This window comes from Erithacus rubecula, assembly GCF_903797595.1.
Source record: "Erithacus rubecula genome assembly, chromosome: 1".
Classification (NCBI taxonomy): Eukaryota; Metazoa; Chordata; class Aves; order Passeriformes; family Muscicapidae; genus Erithacus; species Erithacus rubecula.
The window spans coordinates 63,234,573-63,261,678 of NC_136658.1; the positions used below are offsets into that span (position 1 = coordinate 63,234,573).

The 27,106-nt window shown below is 34.2% G+C and overlaps 1 protein-coding gene across 2 annotated transcripts in view; it reads left to right on the top strand.

The window, feature by feature from the left end:
• Window positions 1–27,106, top strand: part of DIAPH3 (diaphanous related formin 3) — a 203,895-nt gene that overhangs the window by 83,096 nt on the left and 93,693 nt on the right. For both annotated transcript variants that reach the window (XM_079314821.1, XM_079314820.1), the window contains 5 exons: window positions 1,887–1,979; window positions 2,862–2,956; window positions 9,656–9,757; window positions 21,005–21,244; window positions 23,869–23,998. In XM_079314821.1, coding sequence (XP_079170947.1) covers window positions 1,887–1,979; window positions 2,862–2,956; window positions 9,656–9,757; window positions 21,005–21,244; window positions 23,869–23,998 — 660 coding nt within the window. The remainder of the gene's footprint in view (window positions 1–1,886; window positions 1,980–2,861; window positions 2,957–9,655; window positions 9,758–21,004; window positions 21,245–23,868; window positions 23,999–27,106) is intronic.

A 27,106-nucleotide genomic window follows, 5' to 3' on the forward strand; every position in this document is an offset into this window, starting at 1 on the left:
CCTTCTTTTTATCCAGTAGCTTTAATGTGATTCTCTTCCTTTGGAAGCTGGGCTGTAGAGTTCTCACATTGGTGGTGAAAACCTACTTTTGCTTTCACATGTGTAGTAAGCAGGGTCTGTAGTTTTTCTTGGTACAGCAGAGTACTAACCATGCTGTTAAATCTGTGCCAAAAGAAAGTCAAGGCCAAGAGGATTTTGTGGATAGACTGGGAACAGACAAAAGAGGAGGATTGTGGCTTTGTAACCCATTTTCCAGGACCCTGGTTATCAGCTCTTCTTCTAAGGACTGCTTTACACTTAGTGATTTCAATTTTGCAGGATACAGGTTCTTTTCTGCACCATGGCATGTTCTCAGGAGCATTGTGCTGCCTAGCAGCTCTAGAGTATCAAAAGTTATTTAGGAGATGATTTGAATTTGTGTTTCCACATCCTCAGAAGGGACTTGAATCTGATTCCTTCAGTCCCTGTGTGAGGTCTTGAATTCCTTATCTCTTTGGTTGTATCCTAGACAACAAAGCTCAAAGACCTCAAGAGGTCATTTGGTCTGTGTCCCAGTCCTTGGCAAAATTTATTGTGGTTTGAAAAACTTTTTTTAAGAATGGTGTAGCTTTTAAATATCTCTTAACATTTTTGGAATTAATTTCAGCTTTGGGAAATCCTCTTGATAATTCATGCTTATGTCTCGTTTTGTCAAGGATCATCACTGAGCTAGAAATTTTAACCCTGTGTCTCCTTGCCAGGACTTCTCATCTATACCTGTTGCCTTTGGAAGTCAGTAGCACGTTATATTATCGTAGCATGCATTCTACTCTCAAATATTTGAAGCATGTATAACTTAATTTGGGATCATACTGTAAAAGCTTGAAAACTAATTTAATTTGTGAAATAGTATATGAATTAGATAAACAGTAGCAATACATTTGGTAAATAACATTTGACAGTAAAGATTTGTGCTGGGGGGAGGAAGAAGGAAAAGTTAAAAAAATAAGTATTTTTGTATTATGTATTATTGTAAAATAATACAATACCAGATCATATTAAAGGAAAGATTTGTGTGGTTTTCACTTTTTAGTTTATTTGCATAATAATTCCTACTAATACTTTATCAAGCCTATGTTGTTATTTTAAGTGAAATTCTTATGACAATGTGTGACTAATGAGAAATAAATTCAGCTTACACAATGTATTGTGTAAGGGAGATCCTATTTATATGAATTATTTTCTATTTGTATGAATTATTAAAAGAAAGAATAAGCCAAAATCTCCAGAAATGTTAATATATGCTTATACAATCACTTTGTCTTTGTGGTATTTTGTAATAATGCGATTACATCATATATTTAAAAATACATTGTTTTGAGAGGGGGGAGGAAAACAGATCTACATATATACCTATATACTATATAAGGTATATAGCAACTCATCTATATTATAAGGTAGTGTTAATTTTTTAATAAGCTGGTGATCTTTGATAATTTTGGTCCATATAGTTAGACAAAAGCAATCACAAAAATGGATAGATGCCTCAGTCTTGAGACATATTGCCATGTTTTTTAAGATTTGTTATTGTTAAAACCCAATTCATAATCCTAGCCTGGCCAGGGAAACCGGATCATGTTGTATGACATTTTAAATATCACTTAATTTGTACAATTAACTTTTGGCATGTTTATTCAGGTCCTATATATTAAAAAGAAATCTGGAAGACTAACAAGATGAAAATTTGACTGAAGAGCAAAAGTTTTGGAATACAAGCAACACATTCAAAACCTCTCAGTTTTTTCTCTGTGAATTGACTACGCTAGATAGCTAATATGCTTTCTGAATTCTTGTTTCCTCAAAATATTAAGAATTAACCATGTTTGTATGTGTGTTTACTTTGGCAGTAAAAAGAGAGGAGGATTTTGAAGAAAAGAAATCCATTAAGAAACGAATCAAAGAATTAAAAGTTTTGGATCCTAAGATTGCACAGAATCTGTGTAAGTAGGTTCTGTTGTTTTTTCTTTTTTTTCTCAGAGTAATGTATAAATGTTCCATAAAAATGCCTTTCTCTCTTGTGTGATTGCCTGGTAACCACTTCTTGTTTAAAATGTGTTTAAATATGTGCATATTATTTTTAAGCCCAAACATGTGAGTTGACACAACTGAAAGATTTAAAAAGTCCCCAAAAGTACAGCTATATATCTAATCTGTCTATATTTTCAATATATTCATCAAGGAATACTGGATGCCCCCTTTCCCCTGTGTGTTCCCACCCCTTGTTAACCAAAGGGTGAAAATGTCTGCAGCATGCCTGCCCATCTCATGAACTTTATAGAAACTAAGCAATACTTGGTATTATGGAATAATATGCAAACAAAGAAAATAAAGTTTTGATGCAGAGGAGTTCTAGGAAGAATAGGTTCCTAAATGCCAGCAGAGATTAAATAAGAAGTAATTATATTATGGTGACTAAATTAAAAGTGCTTATAAGAACATTTTATTTTCTGTTTCTCTGGTTTTGGTTTGTCATGGTATTTCTTTAAGGGAAGACTCTGACAAGATAATTGGCAATATTATAATTGTCACCTCAGCACAAAATACTGTAATAGCAGTGATTCTTCTGCAGAGTACACTTGTCTCTGACTGCTTATGGAAATTTTCTGTGATGCTGGATGTTGTATATAACAAATGGATATGGAGGAGGCTGGAATTGAAGGGAAATTAAAAATACATTAAAAATTGTTGTTTCTTACCTAAATTGCTTGTCATAGTGTTTGTGAATCTGGAGATGCTATGACCTGTTTTGCTGCTGTTTTTTGGGTAAAAGCAGGGTAGTTGTTGTCTTGCTTTCTTTATTATTTGTGGAATCTTTGTTTTAGCAATTTTCCTTGGATCTTTCCGAGTGCCTTATGAAGAGATCAAAATGATGATATTGGAAGTAGATGAAACACAGCTCTCAGAGTCCATGATACAGGTAACAAAAATGACACTTAAAATCCCAGTATTTCAAGAGAAGTTTCTCAGCAAATAGAAACCAATACTTAAAAAAATCCTCCTAATGTAAACTTGGCTAATAATTAACTGCAAGAATATTCTTTTCCGGTGAACAGTAGATTTATTTTTTTTTTAAATTTGTAATGCTAATATTTTTATGAAAGTGTTGTTTTTGGCTGCGATTGAGTTAACTTTCTTCACAGTGGCTGGTATGGAGTTATGTTTGCATTTGTGCTGAACACAAGGTTGATAATACAGAGCTGTTTTTGTTATTGCTGAGCAGGGATTACACAGAGCCAAAGCCTTTTCTGCTGTTCATACTGCCACACTGACAAGGATGTGTATGGGAGGTTGAAAGGGGACACAGCCAGGACAGGTGACCCCAAATGACCAAGGGGACATTCCAGACCATATGGCTCAGTATGTAAAGTGGGGGTGAGAAGTAGGAAAGGAGATGAAGTGGTGGTGTTTGTCTTTTCAAGTCACCATTGCACGTGATGGGGCCCTGCTCACCTGAAGATGGCAGAAAACACCTCCCAGCCCATGGGAACCAGTGAATGAATTCCTTGCTTTGCTTGTGTGCATGGTTTTATCTCATCCTGTGAGTTTTCTGGCTTGTACTCTTCCAATCTCTTCCTGATCCTTTTTGCACCCCTCCAAAAGAAAACACAAAAGGGCTCAACCACTGTTTATTTTCTTCTCTACTTATCAATTTTTTCTGTGCTTTGTTTTTAGCTCAAATCTCGGTTTTATTTGTTTGGTTTGGCATTTTGTTTGTTTGTTATAGCTGTAACAATCCAATATCCAATAAACCCTAGGACATTTGCAGCATTCACCACTTCTCTTCCATAAAATTTATTTAGGTAGTGTCTTCCCTTTCATTGTTTTTTTAAAGCACAAAGTGAAAAGAAACTGAAAGTTCTTCTATATACAGTGATATTTAGGCGTTGAAAAGCTGAAGAATTTAATGAAATAAACATGAATCATTTTAGAACCATGGGAAAAATTATTTGGAAGGCGTGTCTTGAAGTCATTTGAGCCAAGACTCTGCTCAAAGCCAGGTCAACTGGAGCAGTTTGATAACTGCTTGGAGCAGTTTTCCATCAAACTTTTAGTATCTCCAAGGCTGGAGACCCCATAGACTTTCTGGACATCTTTTCCAGTGTTGAACACTCGTAGTAGAAAATGTTCCTTTGTATATCTAACTGAAATGTTTATTGTGATAACGTGTGACCTTGGTCTTCTATTGTACAACTCCAAGAAGAGCTTGATTGCACCTTCTTTGCACCATCTAGTTGGGTATCTGCATACATTAAGGTGCCTGTGAGGCTTGCTTTCCTAGAGTTCAACAAAGTGACTTCTCTCAGTCTGTCTTTGCCTTTTATGTCATATTCTTGGGTCATCTTGATGGGTATCAATAAATTTGAAAAGATTTGTCTTTAGAAAAATTAGTTGTATTTTGGATAGGACTTTGGCATGCTGTGATGAACTTCAAATTATTTATCTTATAGTTTATAAATGTCAAAGCATAATACATCAATAACTGATAATTACTGTCTATCTACTAGTAATAGGGTATAGGTTTTAGATAGCTACTCTCTTCAAAATACTTGAAAGTATGCTACAGACATGGGTACCAGTTCCTACTGAAACATGAAAGAAAATTCAAGGTAAATTGTTTTATTTATAAATACTCTTTGCAAGAATGTTGATTAGTTAAAACTAATAGAGGTATCAGAGTCATAAAATTAGTTGTTACATTAAGGCTCACTGAAATTCAGATGCAGCCTGTAGTGCAACACATTGGAACTTGTATTCAGATGTCAAAACAAGCCAAATCTGTATGTGTGTGGTTTTCCTGCAAAATAAATTTCCACCATATCAACATCTTACTGAGGAGGCTGTGCAGTGCTCATCATGCCATTTTTCTTTTTGCATACAGTTTTGCCCTCACTTCTTGTGACTTGGATTTCAAAGACGTTTAATCTCTCTTCAGCAATTTGTGCTTCACTTTCCCTTCTTCAGTGAAGAATGAGATGTTTCTCTTAAATATTTGAAGGAGCAAACATGAACCATCATCTCCAGTGACAGTAGATATAGTCACTGTAAAATTCTCATTCTTTTTTTCAATGATGAAGTTAATATTAGCACTGAAACTATTACTCTAAGGTTATTAGGATGAACATAGTTTACACTTCTAAAATTTTTTTAGTCTACTTTGAACTTAGATTACTTTTTCAAGGTTTTTTTCATGCTCAAGAGCAGCATTATGTGTATCTTTATTTGCTATAATAGTAGAAATTCTCTATGGTAGCATGAAAAACTGAGAGCTGGAATATTCTCTGCTGTTGTCTTCAGCTTAAACTCTGTCTCAGTCTGTACTTGATCTGAAGCTCTCTCATGCTCTTTGATCTTAGCATTGTGTTTCAACAGTTAACATTTAACTTTTTAGAAAAATTAGGTCCTCAACTATAAAGTAAAACAGCCTGTATAAATAAACACTATACATCAAAAATATGAAAACCTGTTATTTTGACAATTTCTGTGTGTTATTTAAAGAAGGAAAAACTTATTTTTGCATTTAGAGGAAAAAATCATCAAAACATTAATGTATAGTTAATTAATGGCATACTTCTTTGTGAAGGTACCATAATCTAAGAGTAAAAATGTATTTTCACAGATAAGTTTTTTGCTTTTGTATCATTATTTTTAAATTTTTTCTGTGGATTATTCCTTTCATTATAATTGTATATGCCTTGGGATAAAGAATGTCTAATTTTCAGTATATTTCGAACATCTATCACACCCTAACCCCACTGGAGCTTTGCAGTAGGCATGGCTAACAATGTAATTGGATGTAACTTTTTGACACTATGCTGATAATGTTGTGGCTCTATTAATTGGTATTAACAGTAAAGTATGTTGAAAGTCAATGTATCCAGTAACCTCTCTATGTAGCTGGCATAAAAATTGAGTCTAAAGTGGTTTTGACAGTGGTTGAGCCCTTTTGTGTTTGGTTTTGGAGGGGTGTGAACAATTTTATTTAAGAAAAGGGAAAGAGAAGATGAAGAGCCAAAAGTGAGAAATTACATTGTACAAGAATACAGTGATTTTAGCAGCTGCTGTCATTGTGTACAAGTCAGTGGGATGGAGTACAAGTGATGTGCACAATATCCTGTATGAACACAGTCATATCAATCACTCAAGAATATAGACTGCATTTTTTTGCCCAGTGATTAATCACTTGAAAACCTAAATCAGGTGGAAAATTCAGTGGAACTTCAAATTTAGTTTGCAAGTTTGGGTGTAATAATATTTATCAAATGGTGTTATCCAAGTTGCTTATTTTGGGATAAAACAGCCCTATAATAACTTTGAAAAAGAGACTGAGTTTAAACTTCAAAAAGGACTTAAGACACCCATCTTTCTTTGAAAGTGGTAGAACAATGTGCCCCACTGTTTCAAAACGTTTGTATCCAGCTTCCTATGTACTTAGGTTGCTAAATAACTTCAAGTATCCAGCTGTATATCTCTATTTCTGCCTTCAAAATCAGTTTCAAGTGTTGGAAGCCTGAAGCCTGGAAGTTTTGAACTTTCTGTATTTTCTGGCTCTGACCCTCAAGAGATCAGTGCTTTCAATCTGAGGCCTTAGAGAAGGCTTCCAAATTGGAGTTGATGGAGTTAGAAACACTGATTTGTAGTTTGAGTAGAAGTGTGTAATATCACATGGTGAAGGGTTTGGAATTTGGAGTCTTAGAATACAGTAATAGGTATGGGACAAGATGGACATTCTGGAGCATTGTCTTTTTCTTCCTTCTCTTTCCTTCTTCTTCTTAGTTTTAGGTAGTAGTTTTTGGTTGGATAGAAGATACCGCACTGCAGGTCACAAGTGTTTTGTCATTGGGTCAAAAACTATAAATAACAGAACTGTTAGTTTTTAATTGGACAGCTAGGCCTTTAAAGACCTTGTAACAAGCGAGATATAGCTCCATTTTGTCATTTTTAGCTTGTTAGCTAGAAATGCTGTAGAACTCACTGTACTATAGATAGGAATTAATAAACATCTGAGTCTGAACAAGAAAGTCCTGTCTCTCATGCTTCAATCCTGACTCTTATAGAAGGCAGAGGAAAGAAGAAGATTAGCCACTAATATTCAAGTATGCATTATGACTGTGCTATGAAAACGTGTTCGTCATTCTAAGACGAGAGAAAACGTACATAGGTTTGCAACTGCGTTGCTAATTTTCTTAATTCATATAAGTTACCTTAGACAGTATAGTACTTCTTTTGAGGAACTTCTTGCTTTCAGCAGATTTTTTTGTTTAGCTGTAACTGTTGTGTTCAGTGGGTCCTAATATCACTGTTTCTGAAGTTGGAAATTTGTTCTTAATCCAATTTTTGTTACGCTTAAGAAACAAAGTATATTTTTACTCCATCTGTCTTAATCCCTCTCCCTCTACCCTGCTTCAGTTAGAAATTAAATCCAGTGCTTAAAAATGTAGAAACTCCAGAAGTCATGTTGTAATCCAAAAACTCATTGACTAATTATTGGTTTCCCGTGACTTAGTCAAAATTCTTTCTCCTGCTTATTTCTTGTTTGATATTAAAAATGTTTATCATCTGTAGCTGTTCAAAAGCTTTATCTGAGCACCATAAAAGCCTCTTTGATATCAGCTGCTCCTTCAGTTTTGGTTTTGTGTTTTTTTTTTTAAATATTCTTACACTCAATGTTGAAAATATTCATCTAACACTTGACTGTTTTTGTTTTTTGAAAGTTTTGTGGGCTGTTTCCTTCATATGAAAACTATTTCTGCATCAAACAATAACATTTTAATTTCAGTAAAGATTAAGGAATTGTATTATATTTAGAGCTGTTTATGAGAATATTGGATATCAAAAAAAAAGAAATTGGTGTGTTATGAATTTCTAATTTAAAATTTATCTTTTTGCACTTTATACCCTTTCATTTTTGCACAGTGTTACTGATTTAGTGCCCGACATCTTCATCCATAATTAATAAATGTAGTCTTTTTTTATGAAAATATTTTCTAAATGTAATAGTGGTAAGGATTTATAGGACTGCAGTTCCACTAAAAATCTGTTTGACCATACCCAAATCAAGCTCCTAAAATTTAAGTTTACATCATTGTTTTAAGCAGCATCATTCATACATTTTTTATAGTTTCGTCTTTTCTTACCAAAATCCTTATTTGAGCATGGACATTCTGTTGTATCACTCTACTGATTCAGGGTTATTTTTCAGCTACTACTTAGAAAAGTAAAATTCGTTCTTCTTAAACTAAAAAAGTAAGTTAAGTAAAACATAGGTATGACTTTTTATTTGTCTGGCCCCAGAGAGGTAATTTTTATATCTTAACTGGGTGGATTTCCTGTGAAAGAAGAAATTAAGATCTTTAGTAGATAAAATTAGGTTTTTTTTGAAGACTTTCAGATGGCAATTCTGTTCATTAACCGAAACAAATTCTTTTTTGCTCATTGTATATCACCAATGCTATTTCCTTGAAAGATCATAAAACAAATGTTGGCAACCAAAATGTCTGCCTTTTCCACCAAGTAAAGGGGAAGGGCTGGAGTTGTTCTTCTTGTTTCTTTCTTGAAATATGGCAACAGGTAGTGGGCGGCTGTATTTTCTAGACTGGCTTCAGTGTTAAAAGGATTAAATCTTCTGTTCATTGCAGGAGAGGGATCTTACCAGTGGACCAGGGAGTGTTTTAAGAAAATAAGATCTCTCTCATTTTTCTCACTGTGGCAAAAGCTTAACCAATACATAACCAGAAACACAAGAGCCGTAATCTGAGAAAGACGGCAGCCTGTAGGGACTCTGACTGTTGCCTAGTAGCTGCAGCAGTCATCTTGGGAAGGGACAGAACTGGGCTACTGACTCAAATTATATACCATAATTGTTTGAGAAGCTTTTTATTTCCAGAACATCCGAAAAGCCATTTTTAGTCAGCCTAGCAGAACCTAATTAATGTGGGGTTCTGGTGCCCCAATGTGAGTGTCTTTCTGTAGATAATATGTGTCTAAGTGTTCAGAAAACTCCAGGGAGTCAGAGGAGTCTTCAGATTAACAGATGAAGGTGAAATGTTTGATTTCCTTACCTGTGCACACAAAACATTCAATTATATGTGTCCAACCTTCCCACATGGACTTCAGAATTCAACTAAAGCTGAATTTCACCTCTGATTTACTATTTCTAGTAAGTTTTCAAACTAAGTAGTAGTGTGAGTAAGTAAGTGTAATGAGTTTAATCTTTTGTTTTGAAATGCTAGAAAATTAATTATTCTTTTTCATAATACTTATCTAGCCTTAGTAATTCTTGCAATTCTTTGGATGGTTATGTTATACTTGAAGTTCTGTTTGTTTCAAAGTGTTCTCTTTGCATAGTGCCTGTCAAGCATATTCTTTCTTCAAAAACAGTTTAAAACACTCTCCAGAAGTGTGTAGAATCAGTGTCAGGTGCTGGCAGTATTGCATCACTTATCTTTTAAACCCACAGTTACCTTAATTTGCATGTTGCTATGTACATTCTGCTGTCCTCAGGGAAGACTGTTGTCTTTGGAGTGTATAGTAATAATGCATATGTAAAACCATTTGTTTACAGTAAGAGAAGCAACATCGAATCTCAGATTTTTAATTATTTTATTCTTCTTTATAGAATTTAATAAAGCACCTCCCTGAACAAGAACAATTGAATGCATTGTCCAAGTTCAAGAACGAGTATAACAATTTGTCTGAGCCAGAGCAGTTTGGAGTTGTGGTGAGTTCTGGTTTTTTTTGTCCTTTCTTGAAATACAGTTTTAATATAATATTATAGAAAAAAAATGACAGTTGCTTCTTCCTAAAAGTGAAGGGATTCCTCACTGGGAGAAGAATACAAGTGCTGCCTTTCAATTGGATTTTGTTGGACATACCCATGGATATGGGATGTGGATGGCCTGATTATTGAAATATTGCTGCAAGAATGATTTTGGATTATCTTTGTTTTATAAAGTAATTTACTTTTGGAAAAGAAACCAATCCAAAACTGTAAAAACTTTGGTATTTTCTCTGGCAAAGTTTCACTGGGAGATAAAAAACCCCTTTTTTAATTTCCATAGCTAAAATAGTTTGGCCTTACTTTGGTTAGCATTAATAAATCTTAACATTTTCACTGAAGTTTTCTACACTTACATTTTTCTTTCTATTCTCCACATAAATGAGAAGAAAATAATGTCATAGTGATCATGCTAACATGTTCTGCCTCCTGCTACCTGTGTTTCATACCATGTTCTGGCAAGAGTACACCTAATCACTTTTCCCCTTCCTCTTGGAAAGGTATGTTTATAATGTCTTCCAGGTTGAGTTTACCAAAGGAAGACTGGAACTGAAAAAAAAAAATTACCCTTTCTGTGTGGCATTTGATTATTTTTGTGGAAATACAGTTTACTTCTAATTTCTGTATAGTTCATAATTCATATTTGGTAATTACTTCATCCAGACAAACTCAGAGTAATGCTATGTAGTTTTCTGGTGTATATATTTATATAAGTCTTTGATTTTTCTTGTCCATTCCTGGACTTTCAATCTAAGGCAGCTATTGCTAAGATTATCTTATCTCAGGGAATTCCCTGTGAGGGAATAAACAATATCTATTCAGTTAGATGGGACTGTCAATTGATGAGAAGAGCTAGACCAGTAACAGTGCAGGTAGAGTTTTTCTGTGTCTGGCCCAACTTTTCTGATAAATTTGTCTTAAAAAGTTGAGACAATGTGATAACTCAGAAAAATAAAATAAATTGACAATATAAGAGTTCTTATCTATCAAAAATTTGTGGAGCTTCTTTTCTAAAGGAACAACCAGTTTCCTACTGAAAAATGCAACTCTATGCTTCTCCTGGTTTTCCATGCAAAACATTAAAAAACAAAGCCCACAAACAAGACCAAACTCCATCATTAAGTGCAGCTTCTGTGGTGTCACAGCTTCTGTGCTTGTAGTAGAGGGGATTTCAGAGAACAAGCTGCAATGTTTATTAAATGAAACATTTCTCATTTCTGTCCCATTGAGGGAAAATTTGAGTAAGACACTTTTTTTACACTGTGAATATGGAATCCTATCCATTTACTTTTCATCAAAGTTCTTCAAGCTCCATCTGGCCCTCTTGTATCTTCTCTTTTATTGTTGGTCAGGGAGCAGACTGAGAAATTCCACTCATTTCTTGGGTAACCACTGTTCATGCTAATGTGAATCTTCACATTATTATTGGTTTTGTTTATTTTTCCTTAAAAATGTTATTGTATGCCTCATTTTTTTGCTGTCTGTTTTAAATGAGGACAACCAAACTTGATACAAAATGCAAGACTTGAAGTCTTTTAGATGAGTGGTTTATAGTTATGTTTTTTCAGAGAATTAGGAGATTCCATGTTAACTTGCTCTGAAGTTGTGATTAAAGAAACAATTAAAATATTTGACTACTAAGGAGGAAGCTAAATAGTGAATAAATGGCTAATTACTACTTGTGTGATAATTTTTTTTATCATGGAAACCCATTATCTTTCAGGCTTTGAATTGAAAGTCAAGATTTGATACTCTGAAAGAGACAGCAAGACACTTAGTAAAATATTGGCTTTCTGTGGCTGTTACAGTATTGTATGTTTCAAGCAAAGTTAATTAAGTTGTTGTTGGCTTAAAGATATTGGGGGCAAGACTAAACAGTTCAGATTCCCTTCATGAGTGTGGCTTGTGGTTTTTGGGGTTTTGTTTGGGTTTTTGTCTTATGGTTGTGAGGATTTATTTTCTTTGTATTCACCCTGTGAGTTGCTTTTGTGGTTTCTGCCTTCTCTTTTTAAAGTTATTTATCATTTTTATATTTTCTGTTCATTCAGCAGTAAGTATAAAATAAATCCTTTATGGCCCTTATCTTCTCTTCCAGACTCTGGGTTTTCTTTAGATAAACTACTTTATTTTCTGCTAGGTTCTTTCTTCCACTTACTCCAGGCTGATGTCTCAGAGCACAGATATTATCACCTATTACTGTGGAGCTTTGTTTTTGTTTTAGGTTTGTGGGTTTGTTTTTTTGGGGGGGGGGGGGGGGGGGGGGGAGGGGAGAGGGAGGGACTTGCACAGATTCATTAACTGTTTCATGAAAATTGCATTAATTCTATTCTTCTTATTAAAAATCTAGTTTGCTATTGGTACCTTAACTTGGTGATATATTGAATGTTGTATTTCCTTGCTCAAATTCATGATGAAGTATGCTTGTGCCTGACAAAGAATAAATACTCAATTGTCTTTTGTTTTACCATAGTTCTTTTGTATTTGGTTTTTCTTACAGCAATAAACTTCCTTCAAAACTTTTTTAGAACTCCCTTAATCTTCATATTATTTTCTTAGTGGTTTCATTGATTACCACAGAATCACAGAATATTCTCACTTGGAAGGGATCCACAAGGATCATCAAGTCCAACTCTTAAGGGAATAGCCCATATAGGGATTGAACCCACAACTTCGTGTTTACTAGCACCATGCTGAATCTTCTATAAAACTTGATAATGATGAAGATTATCTTTGTGCAATATGAAACCCACTGGACATGGATGGGGTTTCATCTAGGTGTTTGTCTTGGTAACTGTAGAGAGAAGGTTGTGTTTTGGTGGTTTATACATTTTTTTTTGCCTGGTTCTTTCTTCAAAGGACAGTACAAATATTGTGTTGCTTTAGGACTTCAGCAATTTCGATTTATTTTGCAGGTAGTTCTTTCCTACTAAGAAAAAAGTATTGTTTTAGGGAATATGTTTTTCTAATTTTTTGTCATCATATCAAAGAAAAGTTAAGGAGTAGATAATTTAGTAATGTTAATCTCATTTTTTTCAGTGGACTTGACATAATAGCTACTAGTTGGATTTATTGATCATCACTGATACTTTGAGTGCAGTAATCTTTTTAATGGATTTTTACTGAACTGTTACCATACCACTGGTCAATATATTATTCGTAAGGAAGTTGAGTACAAGCATCTTCCATCTATTCAAAATTTGAATAATCTGAATTCTCATAGAATTCCATTCCATCCTATTATTTGATGTGCAATTGTTTATTTACAGTGCATGTAATTCCTTGTGGTGTAAAATAGTCCTAGACCATTTTAAATTTATTACATGGTTTGATATCCATAAATGTAATTCCATTTAAGAAATCAAAGTTTGGATGCTCTTTATCAGTCATCCCTGCACCTCTAGGTCTGACATTTCAGTGCAGACACAGAGGTGCATGGCAATATGGCAATGTTTGGTCCCATATCAGAAGGTTCCAGATCTTTGCTGCACTCCCCTCTCCTCCCACAGTGTCCTGTAATGGTAGCTCCCCAACTTTGCAGCACCACACACCTGCCTCTCCTCCCTCTCTTGGTCACACAGCAATGCTAAGGCTTCAGGCCTGCTCATGCCAACATACTTTAACTGTTTGTTGCACTAGGAACCATTCCAAAAGTAGTTCTGAACTGATAATGCAGCATACATAGAGCTGGATCCAGTAGTGAATTCCAGCATGAGACAATTGGAACAGGTTGCCCAGTGAATGTGGATGCTCCATCCCTGAATGTTTCCAAAGCCAGGTTGAGCAAGGCTCAGAGCAACCTGATCTAGTGGAAGGTGTCCCTGCCTATGGCAGGGGATTTGGAACTAAAAGATCTTTAAGATTCCTTTCAACACAAAAGATTCTATGATTTTATGTAGCCTCATCAGTGCCTGTAATCCTTAGTGGTATAAAATTGTCCTGGTCTATGTTAAATTTATTATATGGTTTGAAATCCATAGATGAACTTCCATTTAAGAAATCATAGTTTTGATTTTTTTTATAAATACTTCTAATGAAAAAAGTTTATAATGCTCGACAGGATGCTATTAGCAGACATTTGACCTCAGGTGTAGGCATGTGTACTAGCATTCTTGCATATGAGAATACTGTCTTAAGTGTCACATGTGATAGCTCCTGCTGTCTTTTTTTTTTTTTTTTTTCTGATAATCTGAGGCATTCAGAAAGATGTTCCTATTGTCTGGTAGGGAAAAAAAAAAAGAAACAGATTTTTCCTTGATCACTTATATTTGCTCAAAGATAAAATTGAGGGAATTACAAAATATTGTTTCAGAAATAATTAATTTTCAGACCTTGTGAAATTCACTGACAGCTAACCTAAATAGAATTTGGCAAGCAGTCCTCATGTGGTTTCACAGCTTGTTCACTGATGGATGTGTTTTTAATGAGTTCGTACCAAAGGAAAAGATTTCACTAGAGTAAATTGAAGATTAGAGTGAGGCCTGATGAAGGCTAGTTTGTCTTAAATAATTCAGCAGACACTTAAATTGATCAATTCCATATTCAGCTGATAGTTTCACCTGTATCTTCTCATTGAGGATAACTCCAAATGTATTAATGTTTTCTCACTGTTGTCTGGAAAATATCATACTACCACTGTTTCTGCAGAGGTGTACTCTGTCTTTCATAATACTTGATGCTTTGGGCACAGACATACCTAGTGACATTTCAGTCTGTTTAAAATTCTGAAGTGCTGAGGTGCATCTGGGCTGTGAGATATTTTGATTGTGTTAATTTACATCTGCAAACCTTCTGTGTCTTCTACATGTCATGTATATCTGCTGCTCTGCTTTGTCAGTGTTCTCTATTAGTATTTCCAGCCTTTCCAGGAGTGTTGCCAAAAATTACCTTTCTCTTATATGCCCTCTGTGAGAGTTTCAAAATCTTGATGACAAATTGCAGTCAAATTGCCTATATTGTTGAGGAGAACATCCTTAACTCCTGTAATGTTGATGTATTTCAAACCTTGAATCTAGGTAAGGGTGGAGAGCAAAGCTCCAGAAATACCTTCTGAAAATGGCCATCATGAATGATCTGCACTGATCTGACTATTTGCAAGTGCCACTGGATTGGCTTATATTACTTCCTTTGCATCAGTGAAAGACTGTGATGCTATATTATAGATGAGTACTCCTGTTAATGTTTCAGTACCAGCAAGTCTTACTCTCATCTCTAGTTCCAGTAAAACCATTTTGGGTAGTTAATCTAAAGAACAGTTTAAAAAATTTTGTCTTGTTGTCTGATATTAATTCAGATGGCTAAGTGGGTGCTTGTTGTTTGTTCTGGCACACACATAGGCTATCTCAATTTTCTTCTTGTCTGATAGTGATACAGCTTCAGAGCAGGAATCTGATTTCTCTGAAGGGCCCCCATTTTTGCTTCCAGCCGTTCACTTAGCACATTTTGACAAGAGCCTGTCCTGGATTTGATTTTACGTTTTTCTTTACTAGTAATGTAAACAACCCTGTAATGTTCATGTCATGCTTTACACATCATAAGGAAAACCCTTCTGTGTTGAGTAAGGACCTCAATGATCCTGCCATTTTGACTAAGCAACTTCAAGGATTTCTTGGAATTTAACCACCTAAATTGTGTTAGGTATCCAAATGACTGGCTAGTGTAGGGCAACTGTGCTGAAGGAACCTTGAGGCTAATCACTTCTTAAATCCCTTGAACCTGAAATTAATATTCAGATATTTCACCTGTTCCAGCTTCAAACTTTAGAGCTTAATGGAGCTCCAAGCACTGTAGGATTTGCTTTCCCTGTGATCATTTGGTAGAACTGAGGAACTTTCTCCAAGACATGCAAACTGTCTTCTGCAGCATTCATTTATGTGTCATGTGAGACTGTTTTTGCCACAAATTAACTGTGGTTCCAAATACACCAAATAACCATATGGATAAAATTTCCCCAGTCATTACTAAATTCATTATTGACAGGGCTACAGAAGCTCTACAGTGGAATGCTTTTTTTCTTTTCCTGTACTGTCATGATCATAGACACATATCTTCCTTCTTACGAAATTAACTGGAACACAACTTGTTATATGATATGATATGAATTGTTGGAGGCCTGAATTTTTTTGAAATGGGTCATGTCTGTCACATCAAAGACATCAAATTCCACTTTTTTGTGGGAGTTGTATGATTGTTCAACCTGGTGGATAAGTACTAAACTTGTTCTCATGATTTTGAGACATTCTCATCTGGACCTTGATCATGTGTATTCATGACCATGTTTTGTGATATTCCCTATGGTAGACTTTTCATTAGGAGGTAGATTCCTAGTAGTAGCCAGACAGAAAATGAGGCATTTATTTTAAAATCAGGCTTATCAGATTTTTTGATGTGGAATACAGTTACATCTGATTTATTTTTAGAAACTTTTCTCCATTTGATTTGATACTATAATAGTTGATTTTAAATTCCCCAATGGCATCTGCCCTTGACTTATGGTGTTAATTTATTTATTATTGCTACCTCTATGGACTAGAGGTTTTATAGAGGATTTTTACCTATCTCAAACTCTTGACTTGGTTTCCCACGAGGAAAGCTTTTCAGTCTAGTAGCATCTGCTCCATATGTGTCTTTTATTGAAAATAGCCTTTCAGACATCTGTTAAACTTGCTAAAAATAGAAGAATTTGGGAAATTCGGACCCTCCAGTTCTTGGAAGATTCCTTTTTAGGAAAATATCTTTGTCTAGTTTAAACTTGGAAAAACAAAAGTTGTCTGCATTCCATACTGATCAAGATCTCAGTACATCTAATTGTATTTTTTGGATAAGACAAAGAAAAACCAAGCAGACTGCTTTTTTTTTTCACAGACCTTACCTTCCTGTGAATTTCAGCATGAAGACTGCACATTCGACTTATTTTGACAGCTGTGTTGTAGCCCCCACTGGCAATTCTGAGATCTGCTCAGTGACCTTGCTGGGCCATCTTTGTTGAACATAATGCAATCCAAAACAGTACCAGGGCTTTTCTGCACTGTGAATCAGTTCACTGTCATTCACAAGACAAGAGAAGGCTGCCTGTGTGCAGCTAGGAGTTAATTGATAAATGTTGTCCCCGTGTCACTTACAATACAATGCCTTGTATTCTGACCTGAATATCCTTTAGGAAAATATTGGATTTGCAAGCAACTTAGTCAGTAGTTTGAAGTCAAGCTGTTTATAATTCAGGCTAGAGAAGCAGAGCAACAGGAAATGCTCTCTATCACTGCTAATAAGGCTTAAAAGTCATTAGTTCAAATGTTTTCACATATACATACATATATCTATATCTATATTTATACCTATACTTGATTTCTCTTAAGTAATTTTAATTCTGTGTTGGCAGTTCTTGATTTTATTATCATTTCCTTGAGGAAAAATAGTGTGTCAGAAGTGAAGAAAGATTAACTACTTCCATGTATCCATAAAAACATGTCAGCAAAACTGCTGATTTTTATTGTGAATTGACTTCCCATACTGTGAAATAAGGTTTGATCTTTCCAGAATGCTGCTGGTTTTCACTAAAATTTAGGCATGTTGACTGTCCTTTTCAAATTGAGCAGGATGTTCTTTTATCTTTTTTAAACATGATAAAATATCTGTTAAGGTATCAGTCCTTCCCTATTTGATATTTTTTTTCTTGCTTTTCAGGTGCCTAGGTCTAAAGATAATGTCAGGAATTCCCACTTTTTACCTCTGCACTCTTAGGAGTTCACTGATACTGCAGTGGTGAAAGCCATACATTTTCCACAGGGAATGGTGTTCCAGTTTGCTGTCTTTAGTCAGCTTGGCTGTAACTGTTATTTTACTTTTTGGATGAGAACATTTTCAGGTGGTCTGACAGCCTCAGTACTATTACTCCTTTTAAAGAGGATATGAAACTGAAGTGCTTGCAGTGTTTTTCTCTATGAGCTTGTGACAGGAATGAAACCCCTTCAGTGATCAAAATGTAGTGTCAGTGGAACTTCTGAGATGCTTTCCTTTACTTGACATCAACAGAAAAAGATAGTGAGAGTACACATATATCAGATGGCACATTCTTGTAGTTGCCTTGTGATTTATGCTGTATTTTAGAGAAAAACCTGTCTTTGCTATTGGATGTGAGATCTCTGAGAGCCACTACTGGGTAGCTCAACTCAAAAGTCAGTTCCCATTTTGACTTGCTTGCAGTGATACTCTTCTTGTGGACTATTACTTAAAAAGTAGAACAATTCATTACCTATACACTGAGTTTTCTGACATGTATAGATTTCTACTTCAACATCTTGCTTTAGTTATTTGAATTGTTTGTTTTCAGAATTCCACTATCTAGACTGAAGTAAACTTATATCCTTATATGCTGATTGTAAAAAAAATATAGGGTATTAACATAAGATGGTCAGCATTGCAGCACTTAAATTCTTAGCATCTCTCGTGGTAGGGTGTATGGATTTTACAATTTGAATATAACTGTTAACTACATGTCACAAAAAAAGCCATATAATACTAAGGGAACTGCATCTCTTCCCTTTTCAGTTATTGACTTAGCAAACAGAAATAAAAGAAATAATACCAACAACATGCATTGTGCATGGATTTCAGAGCATTTTCAACAACACCAAAAAATAATACTAGTAATAACTAGTAATGGCATTTCTGTTGTTTTTCTGACATGTGTTCCTGTTTCTAAGTTTTTAGATTACATCTTTCTGTATTCAGCCTTAAGAATTACACACTTATGTCCCGGACATCTGAATTTCTTGTAGTTCAGGTGGTTCTGATGGAAACTTTGCGCCTTTTATACAGATGTGCACACATTTTTGTGCAACACATCCTTGTGGTATAAAGTGCATGATTATTTCAGCTTCAAGGATCTGCCTGTCTGAAAACCGAGTCAATAAATGATGCATCTTCTAGTGATTCTGTAGCATCTAGTGTTCAATACCATTTAAAATCAATGCAACTTACACTGCATTTTTTTTAGTTTCTGTGTTTTAATATTAATGATCATCTCTATTGCACACTGAATAGGGTATTAAATACTAAAGATCTGGTCATTTCAATGGAATGTTGTGGGTTTTTTTTTCTAGTCTAGTCTCAATTTTTTTCTGGCTAACTTGAGAACAAAATTTAAAATTAAAAACATTGTTCTCAAGAGAAGTAGTAGTACATATATAAATTTAGTAAGACAATTGAGGAAAAGGAGTTAATAGTAATTCCTCCTGATAGAGCTGGGAGAATGATTTTGTGGCACTTGCCTCTGTCCACTACCTTAATGTTCTTGTATATAGTTATTCTTATATTAGGTATAAAGTTGTTAAGAGTACTGTGTTAATTTCATGTGGAATTTAGCTATTTCTGTTTCTATTTTGCTGTGAAATGTCCTGTTCAAATTCAAGACCCATTATCCTTATTTATCCTTTCTTCAGTAAGAATTTTACCACACTTGTTGGATGCTATTTTGTGTAGTATAAGAACTTACGTAAGTATAAGAATATCTGCCTACAGTTGGTACTAAGCTAGTAATATTCAAAGTGTACATTTTAAGTGCTTCCCGTGACGACCAGTATGGAGGCAGTCAGTGGACTAAAGTGCAACAGTTGTTTTTCAGCCTAGTTTAATCTGAAAGACATCCTGATTGTGTGCTGTGCTCTATGATGAAAACCAAAATACGGTTGGTAAAAATAATTTCTTCTTTTACATCAAGATTTTTTTACCTGAACTAAAATGCAAATGGTGTGTTTACTTCAATGAGGCATCATCATGTGGCTGCACAGCTATGAAAGCTTTTCTGAAATGGCATAGTGACATAAAATGTTAACTCTATCTGATTTTATTTTCTTCTACTGTCACAGTAAAACCAATGAAATAGATAGTAAATTCCATCCTCTTCTGCTTCTATATCAAACCCTTTGGATGAGACAGCCTTCAGTTTCACTTTACACTGAAAATGGATAGAGTGTCACCATTATCCTTTACACAGAGTCTCCTGGGATAATCAGTGCCATGTGACTTATGAACGTTACACTGTCAGGAATTTTCCCATTAGTAGACTAGATCTGTGTTGAGAAATGTTCTATAAAACCTTAGCTATCACTGTGGTTGAAGGGGGATATGTCCAATTTAAAGGCAAAAGTTTAAGGCCATTTTATGAAGCCTACTGCTTTGTAGGAGACGTGACAATATTATTGCTTCTTTCTTTCATCGAGAAGTACTGGTAGCTGGAAACAATGTGTTGTTTATTCAGAAAAAGAAAGTAAAAATTTAGTGTAAGATTCTGGGAATTGTAAAGAAATTATTGTCTTGAACCTTGCCTTGAGAAAGAAGAAGGCAAGTATGGCGAAGGAGATCTTACGGAATTAATGAAATTGATGGGAATACAGGGATAGGGAAAAATAAGATGGGCAGCTCATTGAATAGTTTTTTAGTATTTCTAGTGTAGATGTAGCAAACAATGTGCAAAGTATGTCTGGAGTGAGAATTTAGTGGCCTAGTATATAAGAAGATCAAAATTTATGTTGAATGTACTTGATCAGTGAACCATAGAAAACGCCAAGTCTTTTGTATATGATCTACAGAAGCTCTTTTCCTGGGAGCATCCAGCTGCACCTAATGAACAATCCATTAGGTTAGTATACAGGAGTGTAGGGGGTATGAGTATTGGTATATATTAGTGTATACCATATTAGGTGTTTCATAGCTGAAATTTTTTTCAAGACTGTTGTTTTCTGTCAAGTTAATAATAGGCTTTTATTGACATCAGCTTTCAAATATTTGCACCAGAAAATGAGATTTGTCTTGTTTTGGTACATCTGGAGTTATACAAAATTTGTGAAATACTTTCATTCCTTTGCAACTACTGGGTCATAAACTTGGATTAGTTTTATAGGATTTGCTATATGAGTTGACAGATGTGATATATGATGACACTTTATCTTTTATTGCTTACACATACTAGTTATTTGGAAAGGATGGGGGCAGTTCCTATTAACCACAAGATGGGATTTCAGTTGCTTACCCAAGTGTCTCTCATTCATTCATTCATTCGCTATCAGTTATAGCAGATATATTGCTTCTTCAAGCCTGTCACACCAATAAATCATTTCAGAGCATATGCATTTGTACAGTGCCAAAGTGTACCATGAATTTTAAAGGAAATCTTCTATTTTTCTTTTCAATCAGATGAGCAACGTGAAGAGACTACGGCCACGGCTCAGTGCTATTCTTTTTAAGCTTCAGTTTGAGGAGCAGGTGAACAGCATCAAACCTGACATCATGGCTGTCAGTGCTGCCTGTGAAGAGATAAAGAAGAGTAAAAGCTTTAGCAAGCTGCTGGAACTAGTATTGCTAATGGGAAACTACATGAATGCAGGTTCTCGAAATGCACAGACCTTTGGATATAATCTCAGCTCGCTATGTAAAGTGAGTTTTGAAATGTCCATGTTGAGTATTACATTCACTTTTTTTTTGTTTTTATTATACTACATAAATACTCTGGTTTTGATGTTTTTCCTGCAGTTAGTTATTTTCTTACTATTTTTCTCCTTATTATTGGCATTAGTTGATAGTTTGAACAGTACAGCTAATCCATGAATAGTCATTTTAAAACTGGTTTGCATTTAATCACTTTTAAGTGATTCTGTTTTAAGGAAATGATAACAATCCCAAACTAAATAAGATTATGTAAGGACCTGATCGCTGTGATCGTATTAATTTTGTAATTTTAACATATCTGAGCACTTCTAAGACATCACATTTTAGTATGTTTTAATACAGGTATATTTTCTTTTGGACATGAATTTACCACTTATGTGATTTTCTGCTTATGTTGCTCAGTTTCATCACTTTCTTCCTCTGATTTTTCATAAGTTTTCACTCATTGAACTTTTGCATAAGGTATATCCAAGAAGATGTCTATATGGGTGTTAATTAGTAATACATTCTAATGCTAATCACCTTTCCCTTATTTAGTGTTGTTATTTTTTTCCTGTGCTCTCTGGGGAGGTTACCAAACAATCTTCAGAGTGCACATATAGTTCTTACAAGGAAGGAATTATTTGAAACTTTGTATGTACTCTTTGTCTTTCTGTTTCTTTATCTTTTGGCACAAGAGAAAACATAATATGTTAACTTCTACATTCATGAACCTAATCACCCTTATTCTGCTATATTTCAGAAGAATTATTTCACTATGACATAAATATTCATAAAGAATAAGTAATATTCTTTCCCTAGTCTAAAGTAAGCATTAAGCATGAGTCATGTACGTAGAGTTAGTACATTGTAGATGAAGTGATTGAGCTAAAAATACAACTTGTTAAGAAACCTATTCAGAAAGGAGATACTAAAGGTTCTTTCTCCAATTAGGTGCATTCACTTAAGTATGATTTTACAAGGATCTGTCCTAGGTCTGGGTATATTCTCTGTATTTTTAATGCCCAAGGCAAAAATATATTTATGAAAACAATGTGAAGTTAATTGATATAAGCAATTTGCAGAGCAGGATGAAAAGTCAGAATTTATCTTGGAGAAATAATTTATTAAGATCTAGAATATGAAGATTTTGAAGATAACCATAGAGTACTAGATATAGGAGAGAGAATTGATATATATAGATCATGAAAGTATGGAAAGAATGACTGGATTAGTTCTTCTACATCAGAGAACAGCTGTGAGTAATCTCAGAAGAGAGATACGATATTGATATGCTAATACTCAATCATTCATTAAATACTGATGTATTAAACTTATATGTTTATATGCATGTTTATAACAAAGGTTCATATTTATAGCTAACTTTTGTTATGTATCACAGTGTATTACATGTACCACAGTGTCATATTGTAGAAATTTTTTGTGGGGTTATTGAACCATCTTTTACTAAGATTCTCAATACAATAGAAGTAACATATTTTATAACATTGCATACCGTAAGGATCCTAGAATATATGTTTTGGTTTTTATATATATGTGTTCCATTTCCTGTTTATTTGGAAAACTGTGTTTCACATTGTTATTATTCCCCTTTCCTGTAGGAAAACATGTATGTTCTGGGAGAGTACATCTCAGCATAGTAGCATTTTGATCTTTGAAAATAAACATGCTTTAATTATGTTCAATTAATTGAGTTAAATATGAAATATCAATACAGTGTTAAGGACTTTGTGCCTTGATATTCAGATGGGCAAGTCTTTGTGCAATCGTGGCAGCCCTTTTTATGCTCGTGTTTGCTTTGTGCCTACATGCTTGTATACTTTTTCTGCTAAATTTTTAATGTAGAAATACTTCTTAAGTAGAAGAAACACTTCCATATGTGATGTCATTTTCTATTGATCAAAATGTCTTTGATTTAAAACAATGTTTCAGATGAAAGACTATAACAAAAATATTTGTTAGCTATCAATTGTTAGTGCTTTTACACACGTAGTGCAAGTTTTAAAGTGTCCAGACTTGAAAATAATTTTATATGTATAGAGTCCAGAAAGAAAGGTTTACGCTTAAGAATTCTTGAAGTCAGTGTTTTTAAACAATGAGACCTATGAACTCTTATTTACTGTATTGAGAACTGTTAACTAGAGCTTGTGCACGTTGAGGTTGTGTAGCTTCTACTACATAAGTATTTTTATGCTAGAGTTAATTTCCTTTATAAAGAAGAAAATAATGTAATGCAGTGGATATGTGCATTGTGTATAGCTAGGTTTTGCTGATTTAACTTCAGTTTTTGTTTTTTGCACTTTCATGTGCTTATTCACAGTTTTGTAAATATTCCTGTATTGTAAAAATAATTACATTTTTGAAAGAAATATGTGTACTGTTTCTGAATACACAAATATTGCATAGAATGAAAAATACTTAGTGTGACCTTTGTAGGGAATTTTAGCAAGTGGGGAAATGAAAAAGCCCATTGCTGTCTTTAAAAAATGTACTATGCTAACAATGTTCTTTCCTTTCTTGCATGAATAATTACTAATATATATAAATTATTAAAATGGCCAGAAATAAAATTTTTCTCCATGTTTTTACATTTCTGTTTTTTCCTCACCCAGCTGAAGGACACAAAATCAGCAGACCAGAAAACAACATTGCTTCATTTTCTGGTAGAAGTGTGTGAAGAAAGCTATCAGGATGTCCTGAATTTTGTTGAGGATTTTCAGCATTTGGATAAAGCTAGTAAAGGTTTGTGTAACTAACTAAAAATTTTGAATTTGCCACATTACAGTGTCATGTGTATAAGATGGTGCTTATTTTTTACTAACAATATTTTAAAAATAGATATTGTTAGTCAATATCATAGATCAGTAATTTGAGCTGTGAATGATCTTGAAGGCATTTATTGTTCCTCTAACATTTACTACAGGACTGGCCATTATATTTCTTCTAACATATCTTCTAGAAACATTTTCCACACTGAATTTCTTTTAAAAGTTCTTTTCTGTTACCAGATCTTAATTCCAGTCTTCGATCTTTTATACGGTAAGTGTATCACTCACTGTCTTCTAATTCAGACATGTAGAAAGGCTGTCTTGGCATCATTTTTTATTTTTTTTTTTCAAAACGTGGAGCAGTTTTGTCTTCCCTACATGCATCTTTTTCATGCAGCAGTAACATTGGGAGTCTGAAAAAATTTGTAATTTCATCATGCCACATAGAATATGGAAAATCTCTTTATAAGCACAAACAGAGATTTTTAAAATTAGTTTCTTAATTAAAAGTGCCTTTTCCACATTTTATCAGTTCAAGTAATTTAAACAAAGTATAGAAGTAGAAATTGATGCTACTTTAGCACTGTCCTACCCTGGCAGGAAAAAATTGGATGGGCTCAGTTTAAAATTTTTTCGTTTATGTCAGTTTGGGAAATATTACAGTTTATCTATGATGCTTTGTAGAGTGTCACTTTCATGCCTCAGTCAGTCTCCCTGCCACAGATTACAGCTTTGCAAAACCTGCCTCTGATAGAGGACTTGAGATAGTGGTCACTTACATGGAGTTCACTTTTTTTGTTCTTAAAATTTCCAGTTTTACGTGGTGCATTATAACCCCGGAAAAGTTCAGTTATTTTTAAATAGCTGTCTAATGCTTCCCCTATCTATTTATACTGGTAATAGAAACAGTTTCTGCTGTACACTAATTTAGTGTGTTTGGCATTATTTTCAGTGTTAACTGGTTGCTGATTTTTTTTTTAATCACTATTATGTTATTGCCTGTATTGTGGTCAAGATTTTTCCATCCTCATTAGAAGGCAGTACTTCCAGTGTAGACAATTGTCTTATATGACACTGTTGACTGTTTTCTGTAAACATCCTGAGCTCTAAATCATTGACCATTCAAAGAAAAGCCAGTAAAATTATCAGTTTGCCCAGGCTTTCTGTTCTGTTGTAGGCAACTGGTAATTATGAGTTAAGTCTTTGATCTCAGTTTGAGGTAGGATGGAAATCAGTGATCATGTTTTCAGGTTTATATACTGAATTTACTACAGTATGAGATGCATTTTGCATTTCAGTTTTACTGTGTAAAAAAGACTTAGGATATCTTTAACAGATTAGCATATCAGTGTGTTTGTTTTTGCTTGTTTCACTATTTGCTAAACTTCATCCTGTTTTTAAAAGACTTCTGCTGCACTGGAATTTTTGAAAACCCAGCAGATCACAAAAACTGTAACTTGTGGAGTTTTTTTAAACCTTCTAGTACTTTTGCAAAAGTACATTTTTATGAAGCAAGTTGATTTAATATGCACTGATTTTTTTACAGTAAATTTTTAATGAAGTGGCTATTTTTGCTTGAGCTTAGCAGAAGGTCAGTGAAAAAAAAAAATCTGTGAATCTCTTCAGTCACATCCACTGTAATGGCCTCATGCATTACTGATATGCTGATGGAATTTAACAGTTTGACCAAGAGAGCTGGGAAATCATAGCAGATATTACAACAGATATTACAAGCCATCATTATGGCTGCTAGGAACAGTGATAGAGAGGAAGTCATCAAAAATCTTTTTTGTAGTCAAATATGCATATTCCAGAAAAAAAATACTTGTTGTAGTAGAACAGAACTTTGGTACTGAGGCTTAGAGGATTTCCTCCATTCTAAGATATTGTTATTTAGGGTTTAGTAGAAATAATCCATTCTGATTTGCATTTCTGGGAGGCAATTTACACTTCCAGTGTAAGACCACTGGAAAACCACTGGATCCAAATGTTATTTCCAAGGGTTACAGGCTCCTGATAGCAGAGAGGGAGGAGGAAGTCAGCCTTGTTTTTTCTTGTCATCCAGTAGAAAGGCTCTATTCACACATATGCTGCTTTGTTCCTCAGAGTTGTTGGGTGAAGAGGTAACATCATTCTTTTCTGCTTTTGTATCATATTAATTATTGTTCAATTTTTCCCAAACTGAAGAGGTAGTGTTTTGTTTCAGTGCTTGTTTTTAAAGGCTCTTCTCTAGCTTTTGTCCTGGCAAAGGTTAGGGCCTTGTTCAGGTAGTGGAATTAAATTCCCTTTGTGGTTTTACTGAACCGTTTTCTGAAGTAATTTCTAAGAATACTTTCCAAGAATAGATCAATGAAGGTGGATAAGAATATTCTATTTTTCTATTCCTTTGTTGCAAGTTGTTTCTTATTGAGCTGGTTTTATTACCTGTCTGTATATTCATGTCTTCAGATACAATAATTTCACACTTTTATCTGTCATCAAAGTATTATTTGCTGGTGCCCTTTAAATTATAAATCAAAATTGATGTGGTAGAAAGGTGTTAATGCCATATGAACAATATTAACAGAAAACTTAAAGCTGAACATATGTATTTGTAAATCAAAATTGAACTATACTGTGCACTTGTTAGTTTTGGCTTGATCGTGTCCAAGTAATTGCTGAATTTTCTACAGGTTTCTCAAAACAAGTTACTTAAAGGATGCTTTTTTTTTTAAGAATTCTTCCTTGACATGACTATTCTTGTATCAGCCAGCACATTTGTAGCATGCCTTGTATCTTTTCTGTTTTATACTTGCTCATTCTTAAAACTTCTCTTTCAAGTTACTTCTTATTCAAAATGGTGAACATTAGAACATTACGAGGTTCAGCAACTCATTTTCTTTTCAGAAGAAATATTCATGCTTCTTTAATTTCATTAAACATTGTGCAGTGATTGTACAGTAAGCTGTTAAAATAGTTTGTAAGACTTCAAGTGCAGTGACAAGTGACTGCACCAAGTTAATGATGAAGCTAACATATTTTATAGTATTTTATAAATGATTGAATATGCACAGTATGTAAATTATTTGTTGCAGGAAAAAAA